The sequence below is a fragment of the Cervus elaphus genome, chromosome 5 (assembly GCF_910594005.1).
Source record: "Cervus elaphus chromosome 5, mCerEla1.1, whole genome shotgun sequence".
Lineage (NCBI taxonomy): Eukaryota > Metazoa > Chordata > Mammalia > Artiodactyla > Cervidae > Cervus > Cervus elaphus.
In genome coordinates this window covers 61,470,739-61,496,021 of record NC_057819.1, presented here as the reverse complement: position 1 = coordinate 61,496,021, position 25,283 = coordinate 61,470,739, and the positions used below count along the sequence as shown (strand labels likewise).

Sequence of the window (25,283 nt, the reverse complement as noted above, 5' to 3'; positions counted from 1 at the left end):
GTGTCTCTTTCAGATCTGGTTTGTACATATTTTTAAAAATTACATTTTCAGTCAGTTTCGTCAGTTTATCAATAATGTTACCGTACCTGATACAATTTTAGATTATTAGCCTTTATGTTCCATTATAAATTGATTTGTTTTGCTTTTTCAGTATGTAAAAATATAATAAGAAAGAGAGCTGTTGTGTATGATTCCCCACTGCTCACATTAATAGACATTTCATAAAAACACAAGTGTTTTATTGTCTGAAAACATATCTTGCCTCATCTTCTTTAGGAAAATGTGAGAAATATTTTTGACGTACCAAATTCTATGCAGCAGAATTTTTTCATGTTGGAGGATGGATGCTATGATATTAAAAGTGTTCAGCATATTTATAAAAGATACTTTGGGGTGTAAATACTATTTTGATCCATTATAAGAGTACTTGTGTCTTGAATCCAGGTATTTTTCAGTTCCCCATACACTCTGTCAGGATTGAAAAAAAAAAAAAAAACAAAAGAACAAACAAGCTTTAGTTAATTTTAGGCCAGTTTTTAAAATTTCAAGAGAGATTGGATATATAGTTGATAAATATTGATGATGAGTGGAAGATGTATTCCTTAGTGAATTACAAGAGATTTCTTATTCAAACTCAATCTTAAAATATAGTTTATTCAAATCTGAAATTTCTTATTCAACATAATCTTGAAATTGATTTGCAATGTAAAAATTACAGGTAGGCAATTCATTTGTATATCCAAAGTAAGACTGAGAGACTATCTTTAGGCCAGTGATGTACCTTAGAAGTAAAATGTGAGATTCTTAGAATTAAAAATTCTTTAGTAGCCACATTGAATCAGTAAAGAGAAGCAGATGAAATAAATTTTAAATACACTTTTTATTTAACCTAAAACATATGTCAAGTTATGCAGTGGTAAAGAATCTGCCTGCCAATGCTGGAGATACAAGAGATGCGGGTTCGATCCTTGGGTTGGGGAGATCCCCTGGAGCAGGAAATGGCAACCTGCTCCAGTATTCTTGCCTGGAGAATTCCATGGGCAGAGGAGCACACACAAAACATATAATAAAATATATCATTTCAATTTGTAATCACTATGAAAAATTATTAACGTGTTTAACATCCTTTTTTTTTTTTTTTCTTACTGAAGTCTTTGAATTCTGGTGTTTTTAACACAGAGCACATCTCACTTCATGTTGGCTATGTTTCACATGTGCGTGGCCACATGTTACCATGGTGAGAACACAGCCTTGGGTTTGGGGCTGCTCCAGACCTTGGTCACTCACTTCTTTGATAATGCTTGGCACATAGTGAATGGACAGTAAGTGTTTAAAAAAAGAAGAAAAGGAAGCAAGGAAAAGTAATAGGACAGTTTGTAGTAAGATAGAACTCTGTGTACTCACTCACCACTTGGAAATCCTTGGTTAGGATATTTACTGTTTCTAACCTCAGAGTCCTTTTGTAGGAATGAGATATGTGTATCTGCCTTTCAAAATTATTGTGAAAGTGTTGAGGTAACATAAACAGAGCACCTTGCTTGTTCTCTTCCATACCATTTCTTCTCTGAAATCTGTATTAAGTCATGTATTACATGGTAATCTATTTGTATCTACTTCTATTAGATCAGGTTAATTATCACAGCAAACATAGTATGTTTTTTTCAGTTATATGTGAATGGAAAGGAAGGAAGGTAGAGAGTAGGAGGTTCTTGGCATCGAATGTGTAGCCAAGGACAATTAAACGTTCAATTGCTTAGCATGCTGTGGAATTAATTGGCTGTGATCTTAATTATAAATACTTAATTTATGAAACAGCCTTTAAACACGGAAGTCTGCATTTAGATATATGAGTAATTTTGGTAACTAAGTTTCAGCCTGATAGCCAATTTAAAACGTTAATGGCACAGTCACTTCAGATCTTCTCAACTCCCTTCTGCTCAGGTCTGACCCAGTGCTCAGGCACTTGCAAAAGAAATAGAAGGGCTCATAAATGTGCACGTACAATGTAACACACAGATGGAAATGTACAGAAAACATTATATATATATGTTATCTGGCTGGCTTCATGGGTGTTCAGCCTTTCCATCATGAAGGACTCCATCCTCAGAAGGGAATCAGTGCTTGGGGTTTAATGGTCTGTGGTTGTCATAGTGAAATTCTTAATAATTTTATCTTTAAATTTGTGGTTTGTGAGTAGTCTGATAGGATAATGAAATATGCACTGGGGGTTTGGTGCCTTGGTTCCCAGTCGGTTCCACCTCCTGTTCTCTTCTCCATCTACAAGGATGAGGTCTTGACCACCCACTTCCAGGTTCCAGCCCAGGTGTGGGTCTGCATGCAGGATCAAAGAAGGTCCCATGGGCGCATGCCGTCAGCACACCTATGTGGGTCTGCACTTGCCCAGCCAATGTCCTCATGCTCAAGGGACACAACTTTAAATAGCAAATTAAACCGTACCATGACAGAGAGACTGCTAAATAAATGAAAACCTGGTATGATATGATGAAGAATTTTATGGAGTTGCACAGTTAACCATGCGTAAGCACTAAAATGAAAACAAAAGTGTTAGTTGCTCAGTTGTGTCCAACCCTTTGCAACCCTTTGGACTGTAGACTGCCAGGCTGCTCTGTCCATGGAATTCTCCAGGCAAGAATGGAGTTGGTAACCATTCCCTTCTCCAGGGTCTCTTCCTGACCCAGGGATCAAACCCAGGTCTCCTGCATTGCATGCAGGTTCTTTTACTGCCTGAGCCTCCAAGGAGGCAAGGTCCATGTAAACACTAAACGGCCCATAAAACAGGACACCGTTAGGACCTATTATCACCCTGACCCTCACCCTTGCCACTAAGAACACTTATTCACCCCTGAGAGTTAGCCACTAGTTAAGTTTTATGTTAACAATGTCTGTGCTTTTCTCTCCAGTTCTGTCATCCAGAGTGATGGTGAATTATTTGTACATATTTTTAAAATGTATGTAAGCTAAATTGTACTGCATGCATTTTCTGTGCCTTATCTCTTTGGCTCAACATTGCTTGTAAAATTTGTACATGCTGCTACAATACTGCTTGCTTTCCACTGCTGTACAGAATGCTCTTTATAAATATATGAAGTTTTTAGGTTATTCTTGATGGACCTGAGTTGTTTTCCCTTTGGACTGTTGTGAACCATATGTATATATTTCCTGGTGTACATGTGTAAACTTGCACTAGGGTTTATACCAAGGAGATAATTTTTTGATTTATGGATTGTGTATACCTTAAACTTCTCAATAATGCCAAAGTATATTAAAAGAGTCAGACATGACGGAGTGACTGAACAATATTAAAAGAGTGGTGCTAATTCACATTTACACTTGCAGAGAACAAATATTCCCATTGCTCACAACCTCTTCAGGTCTTGAAATTGTTAAATGCATAAATTTGCAACCATTAGTTGGGATTCAGTGTTTTAAAAATTGTTTAATTTGCATTTTTCTAATTTTTGATGATTGAGCATTCTTAACATATGCTTCTTGGACATGTGGGTTTCTTCTTTAAAAATTCTTGTTCTGTTGGCTTTTTTTCTAATTTTCTTTTGAGTTGACTATTTTTTATTATTAAGTTGTAAAAAAAAAAAAAAAACCTCTTTGTAAAATGTTGTAAACTGTACCCTTGTCAGTTGCATGTGTTGAAAAAGTTCTCCAGCTTCATGGCTTGTCTTTATGTACTCTTCTATGGTGTTTTCTGATAAGTGGAAATGGAAAATTACCAGTGTTTCCTTTATGACTGTTTTTTTTTTTAATCTTGTCTTAAAAACATGAAATTCTTTGTCACCTGAAGGTCATTGAATTAACATCCATTACTAGCTTCTAAATTATTTATTGCTTTCATGTATTTACTTAGGTTTTTAAGCATAATGGAGGTGATTTTTGTGCAAGGTGTGAGAGAAAGATCAAGTTATAATCCCTCCCCATTCTCCCCAACATCCCTGTCATAGAGACACTCAATTTTTCTAGAAATATTTACTAATAAGCCCCTTCTTTACCTGTTGTCTTATGGGCCACCATAAGACACTTAAGACACTTAGCCATATACTACATGTATGTATATATAGGTATGTTTCTATGCTCTCTTTCTGTTCCATCAGTCAGATTTTTGGGTTTGAAAGAGTACTACACTTTCCTAATTACCCAGTTTTTTCCTGATATAAAGTATGTCCTTCAATTTATAACATCCTAATTTTGTTTTAGTAATTTCTTCTAAACTATGTCCTTAATATATTTTGTTCTATTGTTTGTTGTTTTTTTCTTCCTTTGCCTATTTTCTATGTCTATCATTTTCTTTTATTTCATTAAAAATCTTTCTTTACCCTGTTGATTTTCATGTTGTGCACTTCTGTCAGTCCTGTTTTTATTGTCCAATAGTCAGTCTTCATTTCTTTCTTCTAAAAAATTCAGTTGAACAAACATAAAACAAAAGCATTCACCCATTTCTTCCACCCTCTATCCCCTGCCTCTGGCCACCATCAATCTGTTCTTTGTATGTATAAGCTTAGTATTTGTGTGTATAAATGATATATATATATATGTACACATATATTCCACATATAAGGGAGATCATACATTATTTATCTTTCTCTGTCTGACTAATTTCACTTAACATAATGCCATTGAGGATATATGTCTTTATTTATGCAAATGATTTTATTTTTTTCTTCAGCTCAAGTGGTTATTTCTGTTGTCTGACCATATCTTTGTTCAGCTTTAGTGTTCCTTCAGGGCGTTATTTTAATAGAAACAATTACCCTTTTTTGCCCTCCAGAGGCCATAGGCGAATTGTCAGAATGTGTAGGTCAGAATGCGTACACTGTTTGTGGCACTAGTTTCCATCCTTTTTTTCCACCTGCAAGCATTTTTCTTGTGGTAGTCATCCATCATAATTTTTTTAGCACGTTTTCCATTTTATTTGTTTCTACAGTGTTTTCTGTATACTTTTTATACTAGTCCCTCCTGTTTTTCATTACTCACTTTGTGGTGAGTTGTTCCTAGACCAGCCACTTGTAGGTGGCTTGGAGCTTTATATATCTTAGTGGTCAGAGCAGAGTTCCACGTTAATGGGAATCACCTTTAATGACACAGGTCCCTGTTTGTACACAAGAGCTTCCCTACTGGCTCAGATGGTAAGGAATCTGCTTCCAATGCAGGAGACCCAGATTCAATCCCTGGGTCAGGAAGATCCCCTGGAGAAAGAAATGGCTACCCGCTCCAGTATTCTTGCCTGGAGAATCCACGGACAGAGGAGCCTGGCGGGATACAGTCCGTGGAGTTGCCAAGAGTCAGACATGACTGAGTGACTAACACTTCCTTTAGTTTTTACATCCCCCCAGTCATTTTATCTCCGCTCTGAAGGACCGCTCATATTGCTGACTCTCTCTCCTTAGCCCCTTAACAACAAGGGGCCTAACAACAACAAGCCCCTTAACAATAACAAATCACACTGATTTGTGTGATTCCTCAGTCAGCCTCATTTCTCGACTTCTTGAGACCTTGTAAAAGTATAGTGCTTTTGCTGTTACAGAGTCTCAGTACTGTTTTTCCAAAGGGGTTTGTTCCTCAGGCAGAGGAGCTATTTTAGGGAGTTCTTCCCTGCATTGTCTGACATCTGCAAGCATGGGCATCTCTAACTTTCCCTTCCTCCACTCTCATTTAACTTCAACTTATATTTGGAAGCTGTTTCTTGTATATTGTGCGTCTAAATTGTGGATGATGTCTCATTTCACCTAAGGAGTTTGCTTTTCTGATTTTTTCTTTTTTATTCTTATTTTTGGACTAGTTCTAAGATAAGAAGGGGAAAAGTCTGTATTTTCACCCCAAAATTTACAAATGAGAAGGCACATAATATTTTGAGTAACTAAAGCAAATGCCAAGAAGCAAGCCTCTGAAGAATTCATAGTTCATACATTAATGTCTAACACAAATCTCTTATCATTGCCTAATTTTTATGTTAAATGATAGTCATAATTTCTTCAAAAGTTACTGATAAGACATAAAATTAAAAATAGCATTTTAATAAGGTGTATTAGTTTGTTATGGCTGCCATAACAAATCTCCACAAACTGAGTGGTTGAAAACAACAGGCATTTAGTCTCTCTCAGTTCTGGACCCTAGAAATTCAAACCTAAAGTGTAGGCAGGGCCATGCTCCTTCTGAAGCCACTGGGGTGGGGCAACATTTTCTTTCTTTCTGTTCCAGCTTGTTATACTCCAGGCATTCTTTGGCTTGTGGTAGCATGATCCAGTCGCTGCTTCTGACTTCACATAGCTCTCTTCTTCTGTGTCTGTGTGTCTGTCCTTTTCTTATAAGGACATGAGTCACACTGGATTTAAGGGCCCACTCTGGGCTTCCATAGTGGCTTAGACAGTAAAGAATACACCTGCAGTGCAGGAGACCCAAGTTTGATCCCTGGGTCAGGAAGATACCCTGGAGTAGGCAATGGCAACTCACTTCAGTATTCTGCCTTGGAGAATCCCATGGACAGAGGAGCCTGGCATGCTATAGTCAGTGGGGTTGTAAAGAGGCAGACATGACTGAGTGATGGTGTTTTTTTCCTAGTCCAGTATGCCATCATCTTAATTTAACTAATTATATCTGCAATGACCCTGTTTCCAAAAAGATGACATTTTGAGGTGTTGGAGTTTAGGACTTCAACATATTTTTGGCAGACACAATTTAACTCATAACATGTGCTGTAGTATCTTTTGGTAGAGAATGGATTAGCTGATTATCCTAACTCACAATTTTTTTTAATAGATAAATAATATTTTTGTGAAGCACCTCTAAAGTATTCCTAAAATACACATTGTGATTTTTATAGCAGCTATATTGAACCATTGAGACATACTGATTTCCTTGTTTTAGTGTTATGTTTAGTCTTGTATCTTTGTTAAACTGGGAAAAAGATGTTTGGAGACCTGCCAATGATTATTATATCAGGAAATAGAAATATAGGCCAGTGCTACTTAGTTCTGTACTTACAGACAGAGAAGTAGAACTTAGTTTAGGATGACTTCCAACTGGTAAATGCTCCCAGGCTGCAGGCAGAAGGAGGTGTATACATCCTCTTGAATGAAAGGAGATTAAATTAATTTTTAGGGGCATTGAGAGTCAAGAGGTTCATGTTATCTAAGCATATAAGGAAACAGTACGGAAGGTGCAAAACCAGCTGAGAAGACAGACAGTAGTAACAGGCTCATTCAGATACATGTGTTGGAATGATCAGATTCAAATGTTAGAACCATTATTCTTAACTGTGTTTAAAGAAATAAGAGGAAAATAATTTTAAAGAATAGGGAATTATAAAAAGTGGCATAAATTTGAAATTAAGACAACAGAACTTCTAGAAAATAAAGGCATATTGACTATATCGGCATGCTTGGTAACATATTGGATATAGCAGAAGAGATAACCAGTGAAGTGACAGGTAAGGTTAAAAGAAATTATCTAATATTCAGCACAGAAAGACAAGTAGCAAATACTTGAAGCGAAGGCAAGAATGATACTAGGGAAATACTGTGGAGACATCTAACAGCCATATGCTCCGTCCAGAGGGAGAATGCCCCATCTAAGGTAAATGGCAGGGGAAAAACCTAAAGAGTTTTTGTTTGTTTGGCTGGGCTGCAAAGCTTGCAGCACCCAGGCTCCTAGTTCCCTGACCAGGGATTGGACCTGTGCCCTTGTCATGGAAGCAGAGTCCCAAACACTGTACCACCAGAGAAGTCCTAAAGAGTTTTTGTTAATATGTACTTTTTCTTATCTAGAATCACTGACATAATTATGTGACTTTCAAACTGGCAGATGGTTAAAAATAGCATTAAATATAGTATGTAACACAAATGAGGGCAAGAGGAGCAAGGAAAGGAACATGTGGTAAAATAGAAAATGACAATGAGAAGGTAAATACAAGTAAAAACTTACTATTACTTATATTCACTTATAATTGCTATCATATACATTGAGCAAAAATGAACAAAATCCTCCAGGTAAAAGTCAAAGAATTTTAGGGTATAAGGGGAAAATATTAACTAGGTAATGTATTTGAGACACATTTAAAATATAGAATATAAAAAGTTAAAGGTTTTTCAGCTCTCTTTTGACTTGTGTTTACATAGTATGTATATATATGTCTACCCTTTATCAATGTGTGCGTGCTAAGTCACTTCAGTTGTGTCTGACTCTTTGTGACCCTATGGACTGTAAGCCCTCCAGGCTCCTCTATCTATGGGATTCTTCAGGCAAGAATACTGGAGTGGGTTGCCATGCCTTCCTCTAGGGAATCTTCCTGACCCAAAGATCGAACCCATGTCTCTTCTGTCTCCTGCATTGGCAGGTGGGTTCTTTACCATTAGCACCACCTGGGAAGCCCTATTTTATCAATACTAAGACTATAAAATGTATTTTGTTGTTTTTCAGTTGTTAAGTCATGTCCGACTCTTTGTGACCCCATGGACTGTAGCACACTAGACTTCTCTGTCCTCCACTGTCTCTCAGAGTTTGCTCCAATTCATGTTCATTGAGTTGGTGATGGTATGCAACTGTTCTCTGCCTCCCCATTTTCATTTTGCTTTTCAGTCTTTCCCAACATCAAGGTCTTTTCCAATGAGTGCTGTTTGTATCAAGTGGAAAAAGTATTGGAGCTTTAGCATCAGTCCTTCCAAGAATATTCAGGGTTGATTTCTTTTAAGATTGACTCGTTTGATCTCTTTGACATCAATGGGACTCTCAGCACCACAATTCAGAAACACAGTCTCTCAGCACCACAATTCAAAAACATCAGTTCTTCAGTGCTCAGCTTTCTTTATGGTCCAACTCTCACATCTGTACATGACTACTGGAAAAATCATGGCTTTTACTACACAGATTTTGTCAGCCAAGTCATGTCTCTGCTTTTTAATTTGCTGTCTAGTTTAGTCATGGCTTTCCTTCCAAGGAGCAAGGGTCTTTTAATTTCATGGCTGCAGTCATTATCTGCAGTGATTTTGGAGCCCAAGAAAATAAATTCTGTCACTGTTTCCACTTTTCCCCTTCTCTTTGCCATGAAGTGATAGTACCATATGCCATGATCTTAGTCTTTTGAATGTTGAGTTTCAAGCCAGGTGTTTCATTCTCCTCTTTCACCCTCATCAAGAGGCTGTTTAGTTCATCTTCACTTTCTGCCATTAGAGTGGTATCATCTGCATATCTGAGGTCCTTGCTATTTCTCCTAGTAGTCTTGATTCCAGTTTGTAATTCATCCAGCCAAGCATTTCCCATAATGTAGTCTGCATATAAGTTAAATAAGCAGAGTGATAAAATGCAGCCTAGTCATATTCCTTTCCTAGTTTTAAACCAGTCAGTTGTTCCATGTCCAGTTATAACTGTTGCCTCTTAAACCACATATGGGTTTCTTAGGAGACAAGTAAGGTAGTCTGGTACTCTCATCTTCTAAAGAATTTTCCATGGTTTGTTGTGATCCACACAGTCAAAGGCTTTAGCATAGTCAATGAAGCAGAAGTAGATGTTTTTATGGAGTTTCTTTTCTTTGTCCGTGATCCAACACATGTTGACAATTTGATCTCTGGTTCCTCTGCCTTTTCTAAATCCAGCTTGTACATCTGAAAGTTCTCAGTTCACAGACTGCTAAAGCCTAGCTCGAAGGATTTAGAACATAATCTTGCTAGCATGTGAAATGAGCAAAATTGTATGAAGTCTGGACATTCTTTGGCATTGCCTTTCTTTGGGATTGGAATGAAAACTGACATTTTCTAGTCCTGTAGCCACTGCTGAGTTTTCCAAATTTGCTGACATATTGAGGGAGCACTTTAAGAACATTGTGTTTTAGGATTTGAAATAGCTCAGCTGGAATTCCATCACTTCCATTACCTTTGTTCATAGCGATGCTTCAGAACACGCCAGGATGTTTGGCTCTATGTGAGATACACCATTGTGGTTATCCATGTCACTAAGATCTTTTTTTAAATATAGTTCTTCTGTATATTCTTGCCACCTCTTCTTAATCTCTTCTGTTAGGTCCTTACCTTTTCTATCCTTGTCATGCCCATCCTTGCATAAAATATCCCCCTGATATCCTCACGTTTTTTGAAGAGATCTCTAGTCTTTCCCATTGTATTATTTTCCTTTATTTCATTGCATTGTTCATTTAAGAAGATCTTATCTCTCCTAGCTATTCTCTGGAACTTTGCATTCAATTGGGTATATCTTTCCCTTTTTTCCCTTACCTGTCACTTCTCTTCTTTCCTCAGCAATTTGTAAAGCCTCCTCAGACAACCACTTTGCCTTTTTGCATTTCTCTTCCTTTGGAATGGTTTTTGTCACTGCCTCCTGTAGAATGTTATGAACTTTCATCTATAGTTTTTCAAGCACTCTGTCTACCAGATCTAATCTCTTGAATCTATTTGTCACCTCTGCTGTATAGTCACAAGTGATTTGATTTAGGTCATACCTGAATGGCCTAGTGATTTTCCCTACTTTCCTCAAGTTAAGCCTGAATTTTGTAATAAGGAGTTCATGATCTGAGCCACAGTCAGCTCCAGGTCCTGTGTTTTCTGACTGTATAGAGCTTTTCCATCTTTGAATGCAAAGAACATTATCTGATTTTGGTATTGACTATCTGGTTATGTCCACGTAGACAGTCATATCTTGGGTTGTTAGAAAAGGGTGTTTGCTTTTACCTGCATGTTCTGTTGACACAATTCTCTTAGTCTTTGCCATACTTCATTTTGTATTCCAAGGTCAAATTTGCCTATTATTGCAGGTATCTCTTGACTTCCTACTTTTATATTCTAATCCTCTATGATGAAAAGGACATCTTATTTTGATGTTCCTTCTAAAAGGTATGTAGGTCTTAATAGAACTGGTCAACTTTAGCTTGCTCAGCATTAGTGGTTGGGGCATAGACTTGAATTACTGTTTGGTTGAATGATTTGCCTTGGAAATGGTTATTCTGACATTTATAAGGTTGTACCTGGCTCTTGTAGATTATGAGGGCTACTCCATTATTCTAATGGATTCTTGCCCACAGTAGCAGACATAATGGTCATCTGAATTAAAATGGCCCATTCCTGTCCATTTTAGTTTATTGATTTGTAAGGTGTTGATGTTCAATCTTGCCATATCCTGCTTGACTTTGTCCAATTTACCTTGATTCATGGACCTAACATTTCAGGTTCCTATGCAATATCGTTCTTTAGACTTTACTTTTACCACCAGACACATCTGCAAATGAGCATCACTTCTGCTTTGGCCCAGCCATTTCATTCTTTCTGGAACTGTAAGTGATTGCCCTCCACTCTTCCCCAGTACCATATGGGAAACCTTCTGACCTGGGGAGCTCATCTCCTGGTGTCATATCTCTTTGCCTTTTCATACTGTTCACTGGGTTCTCATGGCAAGAATACTGAAGCAGGTTGACATTTCCTCTTCCAGTGGACCACAGTTTGTCAGAACTCTTCACTATGACCTGTTCGACTTGAGTGGCCCTACATGACATGGCTCATAGTTTCCCTGAGTTCTACAAGTCTCTTCGCCAGACAAGAATGCTCCTTGTGCAGGAATTGAATATCTAATGTCTTTAATGTCTACTTGCATTGGCAGCCTGGTTCTTTACCACTAGTGCCACCTGGAAAGCCCTTGTAATTATAAAAGAAAGTAAAAAGAAAAGGCAAGCACTTATCCATAGGCTACTAATTCCTATTGAGTAATATCTTTGAACATATACCCCTCTAGAGCAGGTACTATGTTATGTGTGAGTTCTGCTAGATAACTGACACATTTATTATTCCTAATTAAGAAAAATACTTGATATGTTTTATCTAATATATATGGCAAAGGATGACACAGATTTTATGGACCAGAAAACATGTTTGTATCCTTTAATACATTTTTTTTTAATCTATCCTAAGTCTGAGAAATACTATTTATTACTGTGTCCTAACTCACAGGGAAACCAAAGTCAGTCATTCTTCAAATTTAATATCCTGGAACAATATTCTAGTGTTCTAAAATGTACTTTAAACCAATGAGAATCTCTGTTGTATTAATATTTGGATGACTGAATTTTGAAGGAGTTCCAAATTTTCCTGTACAGTCCATGAGATGGGTTTTATAGTTGAGATAGATGAAGGCAATAACTGTTGAGATCACAGAACATCCCTTCTTTGCTAAAGGGAGAAAAGGATACTTTTTGTCATTCCTGACTGCTTTGCAAAAGGTAAAATGTTTCATTGCTTTTAAGTTGGAACTAATTTATAGCAAATATTCAAAGATTCCTTTCAATTACACACCTATGGGTATGAAAATGGATTTCCTATTTTATGGCCCTTCATTTTTATCAGTTTATGCTAAGCTGTGTCCACTGGGAAATATAGTGTATATAAAGGATGTGTCTTTGAAGCATTTCATGCAGATGTATCTTTTAAACATGAGGTATTGAAACTATGCTTGCAAAATACGCTATAATTCTATTGCTTAAAAACAAATAAAAGCCAAGGTGGTTGGACTTGAAGGTTTACTGAGGCCTAGCAGTTCTTCAAAGTGCCGTTTATTAAATGTCAGAGTAATTACTTGTACCATTAGTCCCATAAAATAACGATTTGTGAGAGTGTTTTCTGAAAGTATTTTTTCCCTCTTCCTTTCTGTTTGGGGTACTTCTTCTTGTATATACACTGTAAGCTAAACTTTGTCCATAAACAACCGAGTCTTACGGTTGGTGCATTTCCTTACAGTAACTGTGAATTTTCAGAACACAAAAAGCAAGATCTTATTCTTTAAAAGTTTCCCCTCCCCCTGCTTTTAAAGGCAATTTTCCAACTAGATTTATAATATCTTTTTTATATCTAAAATAGTCTTCTCTGGCATAAGCTTTAAAAATTGGAATTAATAATTTATGACCAAAATAAATTACATGTTTGTCATTGTGTATTTTGCAAGCTTATCTGACTTAAGGAATACTAATGCAGGGAATAAGGAAAACATGGGAATAAAGAAAACTGAATGTTAGAAACGTTTTTTTCTGGGTTTCTAATTTTTGGCTTAAATTTCTCTGGGGCAAAATTTGGTTTGGAAATGTATTGAAAAAATATTTAAATGACTGATGCATTCTCTCTTATTGTATTTAAAAAAGGATTTAATTCATTACTTTACAAGAAAGAAAAACACACTTTTAGAAGTCTTGTTTTTCATGATCTTAATTGCCACAATTTCATCTAATTGTATGTGAATAAAAATGTTTTTCTGCAATTAATCTGTAGAACATGAATTTTTGAAATAGTATTGGCAATTTTTTTTTTCATTTTTTAGTGTTTCTGAAATAATACATTATTAAGAATAGATATTTTGTGTGCTTCTAATATCATGGGTCTTTTAAAAATAATTTTTACTAGAATTAGTAAATTATTGTAGAGGAAAATAATAAGCAAAATGGCTAAGTAAAATCATAGTTGTTTTATATTATTCTTTATAGTTGTAATTCTTTTTTCTTTTTGTATTGTTTTGCCGGTTAGGTTCTTAATAATCAATGAAAATGAGAGCAAATATTTTCTGAAGGAGACATGAAAGATGATATCGATCTGTTAAAAAAACTTTTCCTATATTCTTAGCTCTATTAAAAACTGCTTTTGTATTCCAAGATTGGCCTTAAAATTTAAAAAAAAAAGTTGGATAGAAAGGATAATTTATTTAGGAAACATGAGGATCTTAACTAGGAGAAAAGCTTTAAATGGAGATGTATGGAGTTGGAAAATGTGGTTAGAATTTAAGAAATCAAAGAGGAAAATAGTTAAATAGGCCTTTCAAGTATGATAAAGAAGAAGAGTAAAAGAAGAAAAAAATGTAGTTTTGTCTTACTTATATTGAGCAAGGGAAATCCCTGCTTATCTATTTCTCTTGGTGGATATAAAAATCAGATGAGATTGTTTATGTAGAAGTTAGCTATAAATTATGAAGTACTGTACTTTGATTACTAGTTTTAGAATGGAATATTAATACTTGAATCAATAAATAATATTATAAAATATCTAAAGTTAAAAAAGTCTTATACTAATAAGTTTAAAATGTCCCCAGGAATTCTGATTCTCCTCAACAGAAAACCACCTCAGTGCAACATTTAGAAAATTGTTTTTAAATTTAATTCATTTGTCAGTGAGAAAAACAGCTTAGTCCAAGGAAAACTACTTGGCTGTTTAGATTTGGAATGCTCTTAATTTGTTTTGTGAATTATTTATTCTCAAGATGAACTTAAAATTAGAAAATATCTTTAAGATACATGGGGACTTGGTGGCTCAAATGGTAAAGAATCTGCCTGCAATGCAGGCCACCTGGGTTCCATCCCTGGGTTAGGAAGATTCCCCTGAAGAGAAGGGAATGGCAACCCACTCCAGTATGCTTGCCAGGAGAAGAATTCCATGGACAGAAGAACCTGTGGGCTAGTTGCATTGATATCTCGATGCAGAATTGATGGATCACAAAGTAGCTGTATGTTTAGCTAAGAAACAAGATAATTTTCTAAAGTCATGGTACCATTTTGTGTTTCCATTGGCCTTCCAGTTGCTCTACTTTCTCCAACATTTGTTTTTGTCCGTCTCTTTCATTTTAGTCATTTCAGTAGGAATAGCTCACTGGGGCTTCAATTTGCATTCCTCTGCCTGATGACTAATGATGCTGAGCACTTTGTCATATGCATGTTTTACATGTGTAGATCTCCTTTTGTGAAGCAGCTTGTCTTTTAAATATAGAGTGATTTGTCTTTTTATGGTTGAACTGCAAGAATCTGTATATATTCTGGGATTTATGTCCTTTGTCATGAGTTATGAATATTTACTCACAGTATATAGTTTTCCTTTTTTTCCCTTCATTTTCTTATGAGCAGAAGATTTTATTTTTGATGAAGTCCAGTTTTTTTCATTGTTTTTTTTTTTTCCCTTTGTGACTTGTGCTTTGTCTCTTTAGAAATCTTTGTTGATTTCAAGATTGTGAAGATCTATATATTTTTTTCTAGCAGCTTTGTTGTTTTAGATTTTATGTTTTACCCTATGATCCATTTCAAATTAAATTTTGTGTGTAGTTTACGGTAGTATAATTTATTGAAGAGATTTCTTTCTCCATTGAATTGCTTTGGTACTTTTGTCAAAAGCTGATTTTATTTGTGTACATCTATTTTGGGACTCTGTTCTCTTTCATTCCCTCATTACCTTAGTCATAGCTTTATTGTAAATCTTAAGTGGTGTATACCCTCCCATTTTTTCTCTTCAAGATTGTTTCTACTATTCTTATTACTTTTCTTTTCCAAAGTAAATTTTAAGTTATATTTTCAATTTACAGAAGAAAAGATGGCTGTGACTATAATTGACATTGCTTTCAATCTAGAAATCAATTGTGGGATTTAGAACAACAATCTTAACATTATGTCTTGAATCCCTGAAAACAGTGTATTACTTCATTTATTTAAATCTTCTTTCATATCTCATCAGGATTTTCTTTTTATAAAATATACATTTTATATTTACCTGCTATTTGTTAAATTTATCCTTATCACTTTGATTTTTGAAGCTCTTGCAAATGATACTGATTTTTAACTGCTTTTCCTAGTTGTTTATGATACTCTATAGAATACAGTTGATATTTTGATTGACTTTGTACTTTGTGAGAGTACTAAAATTCATTACTAGTTCTACTAGTTTTATTTCTAGTTCCTTAGAATTTACTACATATGCAGTCATGGCATTCTGAATAAAGGTATTTTTACTTTTTTTGTTTAATTGCCTTTTTTAAAATCTCTGTCTTATGTTTTATTGCACTGGTTAGGAATCCTAGCATGATGCTGATTATAGATATCGTGTCTTATTTCAAATCTTAAGCAGAAGGCACTCTATCTCACCATCATGTATAATATTAGCTACAGTTTTTGTAGGTTATTATTGTCTGGATTTGGAAGTTTCCTTTTTGGTAGTTGGCTGTAGAACAATTTTTTATTCCTAATTGTTGAATTTTGTAAAATGTTTCTTATGCATGTCCTTAAATATTATTTGATTTCTCTTAGTGTATTACTATAACAAATTTCACTGATTAATTTTCACATATAAAACCAACTTTATATTCTTGAGCAACTCCTAATTCACCATGACATATGCTTTTCATATATTGATGAATTTGATTTGCTAATATTTTATTAAAATTTTTACATCTATGTTTAATGATGCTGGGCTATAATTCTTCTTTCTTCTAATACCTTTGTCTGACTTTGCTATCAGTGTTACAATGACTTCATAAGTTTCCTGCTCCTTCCCCAGCAGCAGCCAGGCACCACCTTGTACTCATGCAGTGTCTGGTTTAGAAACAGGCTTCTTTGGGTTCTTCTGGTCCTACATGCCTGTATCACAGAAGAGCTCTCTCACTCAGATCCCCTGCCCTATTCCAATCTATCTCAGCAGTAATCAGTGGAAGCCTTTAGAAAAGGCTAGGGGAGTGGATGCAGATGCCCCAGGTGTCTGGGCTTCCGAGATAACTATACTGTCAAGTGAGTCCACATTTGGCCTTTAAAAGATTCATTAAAATTCTATTTGTTTTCATCTTGCCTGCTTCTATGCTTGTCATCTCTTCATGTTCTGCCCAAGGTGATTTGTATTGACTCTCACTGCTAGAGTTTGGCAACCTCATATTGCAGTTCATCAGGTTGCCTTGTGACCTCAGCTCTCAGATCAGCTCAAAAAATTATTGTTTTATCAACTGTCTCAGTTGTTCTCATTGTTAGAGTTGGAAAGACTTTGTCTGACTTTCTATATGTAAAGTAAAAGATGAACTCTGCATATCTTTTAAGATTTTGAAATGATATTCCTTAATATTGAATCTAAAACTCACATAATGGGTATAATTTTCTCTGTCTCATCCTTTGGCCATGGGCCCAACTTCTTCTTAGACACTGTTTCATTCCTTACTAGAATGAATAGTATTGTGTCAAAATGCTTGATTAATTAGAGATATCTTAAATTAAAAAATATATGGATAGTTCTCCAGTTGAAAGAATGATCATGAGTAAAAAACCAGACCTAAAATCTCAGCAGATCAATGTTATGAGCTTCAGTTTTTTATTTTCTAAACTGGAATGATTATCCCTGTTTCTTCTATCTCTCATTGGATATAAGGCTAAAATGAGATGGTATGTATAGAAATTATTTTTAACATAGTAAGTAGATGTGAATTACTAATATATAATTTTCAGAAAGAATCATACATAAATAAAGCTTGAATCTTTGAAGTGAATTTTTATGCTAATGGTTTAAAACCTTTAGTTAATGCTATATGGCCTTATGATGGTAATCAGAAGACAGCATATTTTATATACAGGAATAATTGACAAATATTTATTGAGCATCTACTATTTGTGCTCTCCTCATTGCTGGAGAGGCCCTGGTGAACATGACAAAAAGCTACTGACTTTATATTCTGGTGGAAAAGATAGACCATAAACAAATTTTTGATGCTGTTTAGAGATTCAGATAGAGATTCTCAGAAACTCTCTATCTAAGAGAGTTTCTGACAAAGGATTTTAAAATATTTTTAGGAAAGTCACCATATGAGGACTTGAGGATTTTGTTACTTAGCCGAGTTCCTTATACCTATTGTTCAGTTTTATTCCTTCTTTTTTAAGCCAGATTTTGCCAGATAGAAAAGTATCATTCTTTATGTGTTGCTCTATTGTCTGCTCTCTTTTTCTGATGATTAGCTATTTAATTAAAACTTTTCTTGGCATTGAGAAAGTTTATATATTTTTGAATAGATAAATGAAAGGCCATTTTATTATGGAAAATCTCCATATATACAAAAATAAAGAGAGTAGGAAAATAGATCCATATGTACTCATCACCTGGCTTTAGTAATTATGAACTCATGGTCAGTACTGTCTGATCCATGCACCAACTCAATTTCCTTCTCAGCTTGGATTACTTGAAGCAAATTCCTTGCCATTTACCCACAAATATTTTTCAGTTTTATTGTAAAATCTAAGGTGTCTTCTTAAAGCATACCAAAATATCATGGTCTCATCTAAAAATTATATTATTACTAGTAGTTGTTCAAATTCCACATTTTTGTAAAACTACATTCAAGTAGAGATATAGTTATTATATTACTTTTGCTTCCATTTTTTTATAAGGATAAAGACATTTGGTATAAGTATCCATCATAGAAGTAAAGATGTCATCCGAATTTAAAGGCAATTAAATTGAGTAATTTTTTAAAATTTTTTAAAAATTGACTATACACAATACTGTGCTAGGTATATAATGAATACAGAAAGCTTTTATACATCAGCCATGTCTTATAAAAAGTTTATAATATTGTGGCTGAGTTAAAACATAAAAGGTAACCCACAACACAAGTTATGTCCTGTCTCAGTGATGGAGATGGATGGTTTTCAGCCTCCATGACTGTTCACATTGGTATATCATATGGGTGCGGTGATTGCAAGGCATATTTTTCTTAATACTGAGAAGATTAAACTTTGAAAATTAACTTTTTAATAATTAGAATGGATTCAGGGTTATTTTTGTGATCATGCCAGCTACATTCCTTTGAAATCCAATATGTTCTTGTGAGTGATGAGAAAAAGGATGGAATTACAAGTTGGCCTGGAAAGCTGGATGTGCTTTGGGAAGATCAAAACTGATCAGGGATCATAGCTAGTGTTCTTGAGAGAAACAGAATCAGTAGGATCTCTCTCTATAGATATACAAACAGATATAGATATCTATTGATCAATATATTTACATAGACATCTAGATAAATGGAGGATAGATAGGTAGATAGATAGGTTTCTCTTTCTCCATAAGTGATTTTTAAAAGTAAATGTTTCTCTCACTCCTCCACCTCATATATGGCGAGATTTATTTTAAGGAATTAGTTCATGCAATTGCAGAGACTAGCAAGCCTAAAATCTGTAGTGTGGGCTCCAGACTGGAGACCCATGGAAGACTTGATGTTGTGTCTCAGGTATGAAGGCAGTTTGCTGGCAGAATTTTCCTCAGGGGAGATTAACTTTTTCTTAAGGCCTTCAACTGTGATTGGATGACGTTCACCCACCTTTTGGAAAGCAATGTGCTTTACACAAAGCAAATTTAAATGTCAATAATTTACAGATATCTTCACTGAGGCGTCTAGATATGTTTGACTAAATATGTGGGCACTGTGTCCTAGACAAGTTGATACATTAAAATTAACCATCACAAGTGGGCACCGTGGCATAAACAAATGAGTGGAGATGAAATTCAATACTCTATTAGATTAAGGCAAGTAGAGCACTTTAACTAGAGGAAAAATTCATATATGGGCATAGTAGTTAGTAAAGTCACTAAGAAATGCCCATAATTTTGTTAATTATTCTTAAAGTTGCTGCTAAAATGATACATAATATGTTTCTCGAAAGAACCAAATTTTGTTGAATTTGATCTTTGGATGTGTAGGAGTAAGAAGACAGAGCATCTGTGAAATATTTTATTAGTACAGTCAATTTTAATTTATTAGTAATAATGGAAACAGGGTCCACATGGCTACTGAACTTCATAGATAACATTTATTACTTCATAGATAACATTTAATATATTAATATTCAGAATTTTTATCAGAACTTAAACTTTAGTAGTCATAACAAGTAGAAACCTTGATTTGTGTTTTATCTTTGCTTGCTTTCTGGTGATGGTTGAAAGGACTGAAAAAGACAGGTTGAAACTGACTAATCCTTAAAACTAGATTGTAAATGTTGATCATAACAATGGAAGGTCCTCATTGTTAGCTTGTTTCACAAAATCCTGTTTGTTATATTTATGTATGATATTCACTGTAGCTTTATAGACTTGGGCTTTGCAAATCACTTTGTACTTACACAAAATTTTAATATAGTTTTCTACAGTTCTCTGCTTGCAGTTGGGATTTAAATTTTCACTAATCATAAATAGTCTATACCTTGTAGTGACAATCTCACTCATTACTGACTATGATTAGGAGATTATAAAAGAACAGAGTGAAACATTTGGAATAAAGATATAAGCATAAGCAGGGCTAAGATTTTGTTCCATGATTATCCTTTTGTTTTTGTCACCAGAGTCTTTTTTTCTTACATTGAATGTGTTGCTTTAATGAGCTTTCAATAAAGATAATGATGTATTAATGAACTTCAATGTTCTGACAAGCTGATCATCAAACACAGATGCAAATATAAAAAAATTAACAGTCTTTCCTAGGGGATTTGATTCTTAGTTTTATTTCCTAATTCTGTTCCAGAATTTTTAATTCTCATTCCAGAATTTGCACAATAATTCTAATTCATGCATAACTTGTGAGTATGAGGAAAACGCAATTAGGATAACTTTCCCCAAAAGGTGGTGAGTGAGGTATGAACCTCACATTCAGCCTATTCAGAACAAAAGAAAAGAAGAAAATACAGACAGAAATATGATCAAACCACTTTCAGCACTTTGGCATATTTCTGTCCAGTCCTTTGGCTTACAAGATTTTTTTTTTGTTCATAATTAAAGGTATAAGGTATATGATATTTTAATTTTTTGTGTAATGTAAAAAATTCATAGGCAAATTTTTTATCAAAACATAATACAATGTATGTATATATTATTATTTTCTTGACCAATCTCCCATTACTGGAATTTTATCTTATTTCTAATTTGATTATTGTGTTGTGGATCTTGAGACCACCCCAGGGCTACTCAATGATTTGCTAGGAGGACTCATAGGACTCAGTGTATAGTCCTATCAACAGCTCAGGTTTACTGTAGTGAAAGGATACAAAGCAGAATCAGCAAAGGGAAAAGGCGCATGGGGTGAAGTCCAGAGGAAACCAGGAGCAAGCTCACAGGATTCCTCTTCCAGTGAAGTCACAGGGAGGTACTTGATTCCTCCAAAATGAGTCATTACGCATGTGAAGGGTTATGTATTGGGGAAACTCATTACAGACTCAGCACCCAAGATTTTTACTGGGACATGCTCACATTGGCACCGTCTGCTTAGCATGTAGCAATATTCCAGACTTTCAGAAGGAAAGCTGATATTCTGCCTATATCATATTGTCTGTACAATGTAGGCATAGTGAGATGCCCTTATCTTTCAGGGAAAATTTTACATCAGTGGCTAGGGAACTGTTTACCCTCTGAGTACTTAGATACCAGTTGAGGCTCAACCTTGCAAGCATCCTTTTCTAAGAGTAATAGTGTTATGCTAACTCAGAAACTAACTTGATTTCTGCACAGTTATAAATAATGCTGTAACAAGCATCTTTGTTAATAAATCTTTTGGCACATTCCAGATTATTTCCCTATGAAAGATTCCTAGAAATTAATATCATGTAAAAAATATCAGCTTTAAAAGATTCTTCTTACTGATAATTACTTTCCCAGAAGTCTCTTCAAATTTTCATTTTCACCAAACAGGTATGAGTGTGGACACCAAAATAGGTAAGATCCACATGGCCCAAACAGCAGTACACAATAAACTTGGAAGAATTCATTTAAAAAAAGTTAGAGTTGTACTAGATGAACAGAAGACTAGTCATTGCTTCCGCTTGCAGGAGGCAGACACTAAGAGCACTCCCATTAAATTATCACCCAATGTGCAGTTTTCTCCTAGACCTTTGGCATTTTTTTGTCTAAAGACCTATGACATCATTGTCATCTGCAAACCACACTGTATCCAGTTAACTTTAACAGTCATTTGTTATAAACAATTAGCACATGTTCTGTACCAGGCATTTCAGTTGTGTGGGGGATAAAAGAGTGCCACGGGGCACAGTCCCTGCCCTCCTGCTGTTGCAGGCTGCTCCCAACATGAGCTTACATTTGTCAGATTGCTTCTTGGAAAAGATTACAGGTGAACTGCAATCAAGAGGCATTTTCAGGGACTTCTCTGGGGGCCAGTGGTTCGGATTGTCCTTCCAATGCAGGGGGTGCCAGTTCCATCCCTGGTTGGGGGGCAAAGATCCCACATGCCTCATAGCCAAAAAACAAAAACACAAAAAATTCAGAAGCGATAGTGTAACAAATTCAATAAAGACTTTAAGAGCAGTCCAAATTAAAAAATAAAACAAAACCTTTAAAAACAAGTGGCATTTTCAAATCGCATATTCGGATAGCTGCCCCTGCTTTGCAGGAATGAATTTGTGACAGACCTGGTCCCCTGACACCTGCTTCAGTTAATCACGAGTCTTTAGGTTCTAAGCCTGAGACCAACATTTTCCAAAGCTGTAGGACATAGCAGATTCTCTTTTACTTCCTGGGAGGGGAGTAAGTGTTTTGACGGGGGAATAAGAGTTTTGATTCTCAAGATGTTGTGATGCCCCTGCTCTCAAAATATTTGTTGATCATTGAGGGCAAATTTAAAGGAAACACTTATTTTTGTATGCATGTTTTGTTAAAAGAAGTTCAAACTAATTATATTTTCTTCTTTATAAATACAACATGTCCTTGTTAGAAAAAAAAAAGGATTAAAATTTAGTCTCAGTGTGTTGCCTCCTAAAAGGTAAACCATTCTTAAAGTTCTGTGATACTTTGCTTTTGTTCATAGTTTTTAACATTATTTCACTTATTTTTACCTAAATTTTTATGGCTTCATTTAAAATATGTTTTCCCAAAACTTACTATTAGTTGTAATAAATTTCAGAAAATTTAGAAAATACAGACCATTAGAAAAAAAAAAAAGACAGTCCTCTAGTATTCCACCACCCAGAGATACTCACTGCTAAATTCTGGTATATTTTCTCGAATCTGTTTTCCAGGTATATTTTTATCCTTAGTTAAACAGCAAAGCTCCATAACACTCAGAGAGTGTTTCTGTGATGTAAAGAGGATCTTTGTGAGGGGTGATGCCCTGACTCAGGCAATTCAGTTTGAACTTTTAAAAGGAGAAAAGTCATCTTTAAGTTTTGTGAACCTGAAAATAGTCATTATATTTTTGTTATTCTTATCTGGTTTACTGGGTCTCTGGGTACATGTTCCAAACGTTTAGCCATTGTAAGTGCCTGACAGAACAACACTGGTTATTGCTTATAGAGCCAGATTCCATTTAAAAGAACATTTCATTGGAACTAGGAGTGAGTTCAAGTGTATACCCTAGGAAACTAATCATTTGGTTCCTGGGAAAGTAGAATAGCAAAAGAAACTATGAGGTAAGGCCTGGCAGGACCAATCTTTACATCAGAGTCACAGCATCCACATACCACAAATGATCCTTCTAGAATTGAATACTGATTACAAGAAAAACTTGTGGAACTCTTATACCATGATTTCTAAATTCTTTCATCCTTGATTTTGATTCATGTCTTAGTCTTCAGATAAGTGTTTGTTTATTTACATAAACAAAAACATGTTTTTCTGAGCAACTTTTCAGGGCATTGGTATATTTGAGAATGATTTTTTTTGCTGAGCTTTATACATTGAAAACAATTTTGTCACAAAATTTCTGTTTCACACCTTTTCTTTTCTCTGGAAATTCTGTTGATGGTATTCTATAATGTATGGGTTCATTTGCTATTTCACAGAAGAATTCTGGAAAGAGCCTGACTTTTGCAACTTTGAGATTTTTCTTCTTCCTAAATATATATCAATTTTTCTTTAATCTTATAATTTAAATGTTTTTATTCCTTTACTTTTGCAAAATGTACTTGCATAAAAATCCCTTTTAACTTTTCCTAAAACACAATGAGCCCCAATACTCAGAGGATGCAAGTTTTGTTTTCAGCTCAGAAAATTATAATTCAATATAATTTTTTTATTTTTTATTTTTTTCATTCCTGATTGTTCTGTTTTCATCTTTGGTAAAGTATATGATTTCTTTCATGTATATTTATCTTTTGTCCTCTTTAATCTGTAATCTTCTCTCTCATTATTTTTGTCTTTGGATACTTTTCTTCTGCATTGTAGGAGTGCTTGCCAAATCCAGTCATTTGATATTCTGCACTATCTTTTACATCCCCACTAACTCTGAAGTACACTATAATTCTGCCAAAATTTACAGAATTTACAAAATTACATTTTTGGTTTCCTTGTATGTCTTGTCTTTTAAAAAACACTTATTTCCATTTTCATTTACCTTACAAATATTATTTTTAAGTCTTTATCCTAGTTGCTTTCGACTTCTATTTTTAATTGGAGTTTAGTTGATTTATAGTAGTATATTAATTGCAAGTGTACAACATAGTGATTCAGTATTTTATAGATTTTACTACATTTAAAGTTGTTGTAAAATATTGGCTATATTCTTTGCTGTACAGTGCATACTTGTAGCCTGTTTATTTTATACATAGTAGTTTGTGCTTCTTATTCCTCTACCCCTACCCTGCCTCTCCTTACTTCCCTCTCCCAACTGGTAACCACTAGTTTAATCTCGGTATCTGTGAGCCTGTTTCTGTTTTTCTATATTCATTTATTTGTTTTATTTTTCAGGTATTACATGTAAGTGATAAAATAGCAATTTGTCTTTCTCTGTCTGACTAGTTCCACTAAGCATAACACTATAATACTCTCTATTTCCATCCACGTTGTTGCAAATGGAAGAATTTCATCCTTTTATATGGATGAGTAATATTCAATTGTGTATATATACATATATATATGTATATATACACACCACCTCTTCTTTATCCATTCATATTTGGTGGACACTTGGGTTGCTCCTGGTTATTTCGAGTGTTTATAAGTAACGCTATTGTTAAGTAATGCTGCTATGAATATTGGGATACATGTTTCTTTTCAAATTAGTGTCTTAATTTTCTTCAGATATATTCTCATATGATATACAAAAGTAAACTCAATGGATTAAAGACTTAGATATAAGACAGGAAACCATAAAACTCGTAGAAGAAAATATAGGCAGACCATTCTTTGATATAAATCTTAACAATATTTTTTTGCACCTGTCTCCTAAGGTAAAGGAAACTAAAGCAAAATAAACAAATGGGGAAAAACAAACAAACACCAAATGGGGCCTAATTAAACTTAAAAGCTTTTGCACAGTAAAAGAAACCATGGACAAATAAAAAAGACAACCTAATGAATGGGAGAAAATGTTTGCAAATGACTGGTAAGGGGTTAATATCCAAAATATATAAACAGCACATACAAATCAACATTCAAAAAACTCCCAAACAACCAGATTAAAAATGGACAGAGAATATGAATAAGCATTTTTCCAAAGAAGATATATAATTGGCCAACAGGCCCATGAAAATATATTCAGCATTGCTAATCATCAGAGATATG

The 25,283-nt window shown here is 34.7% G+C and overlaps 1 protein-coding gene across 1 annotated transcript in view; it reads left to right on the top strand.

The window, feature by feature from the left end:
- IQCM (IQ motif containing M) overlaps window positions 1-25,283 on the top strand; it is a 307,184-nt gene that overhangs the window by 77,134 nt on the left and 204,767 nt on the right. Inside the window, exons 6-7 of the mRNA XM_043900747.1 lie at window positions 11,438-11,456; window positions 17,872-17,920. Coding sequence (XP_043756682.1) covers window positions 11,438-11,456; window positions 17,872-17,920 — 68 coding nt within the window. The remainder of the gene's footprint in view (window positions 1-11,437; window positions 11,457-17,871; window positions 17,921-25,283) is intronic.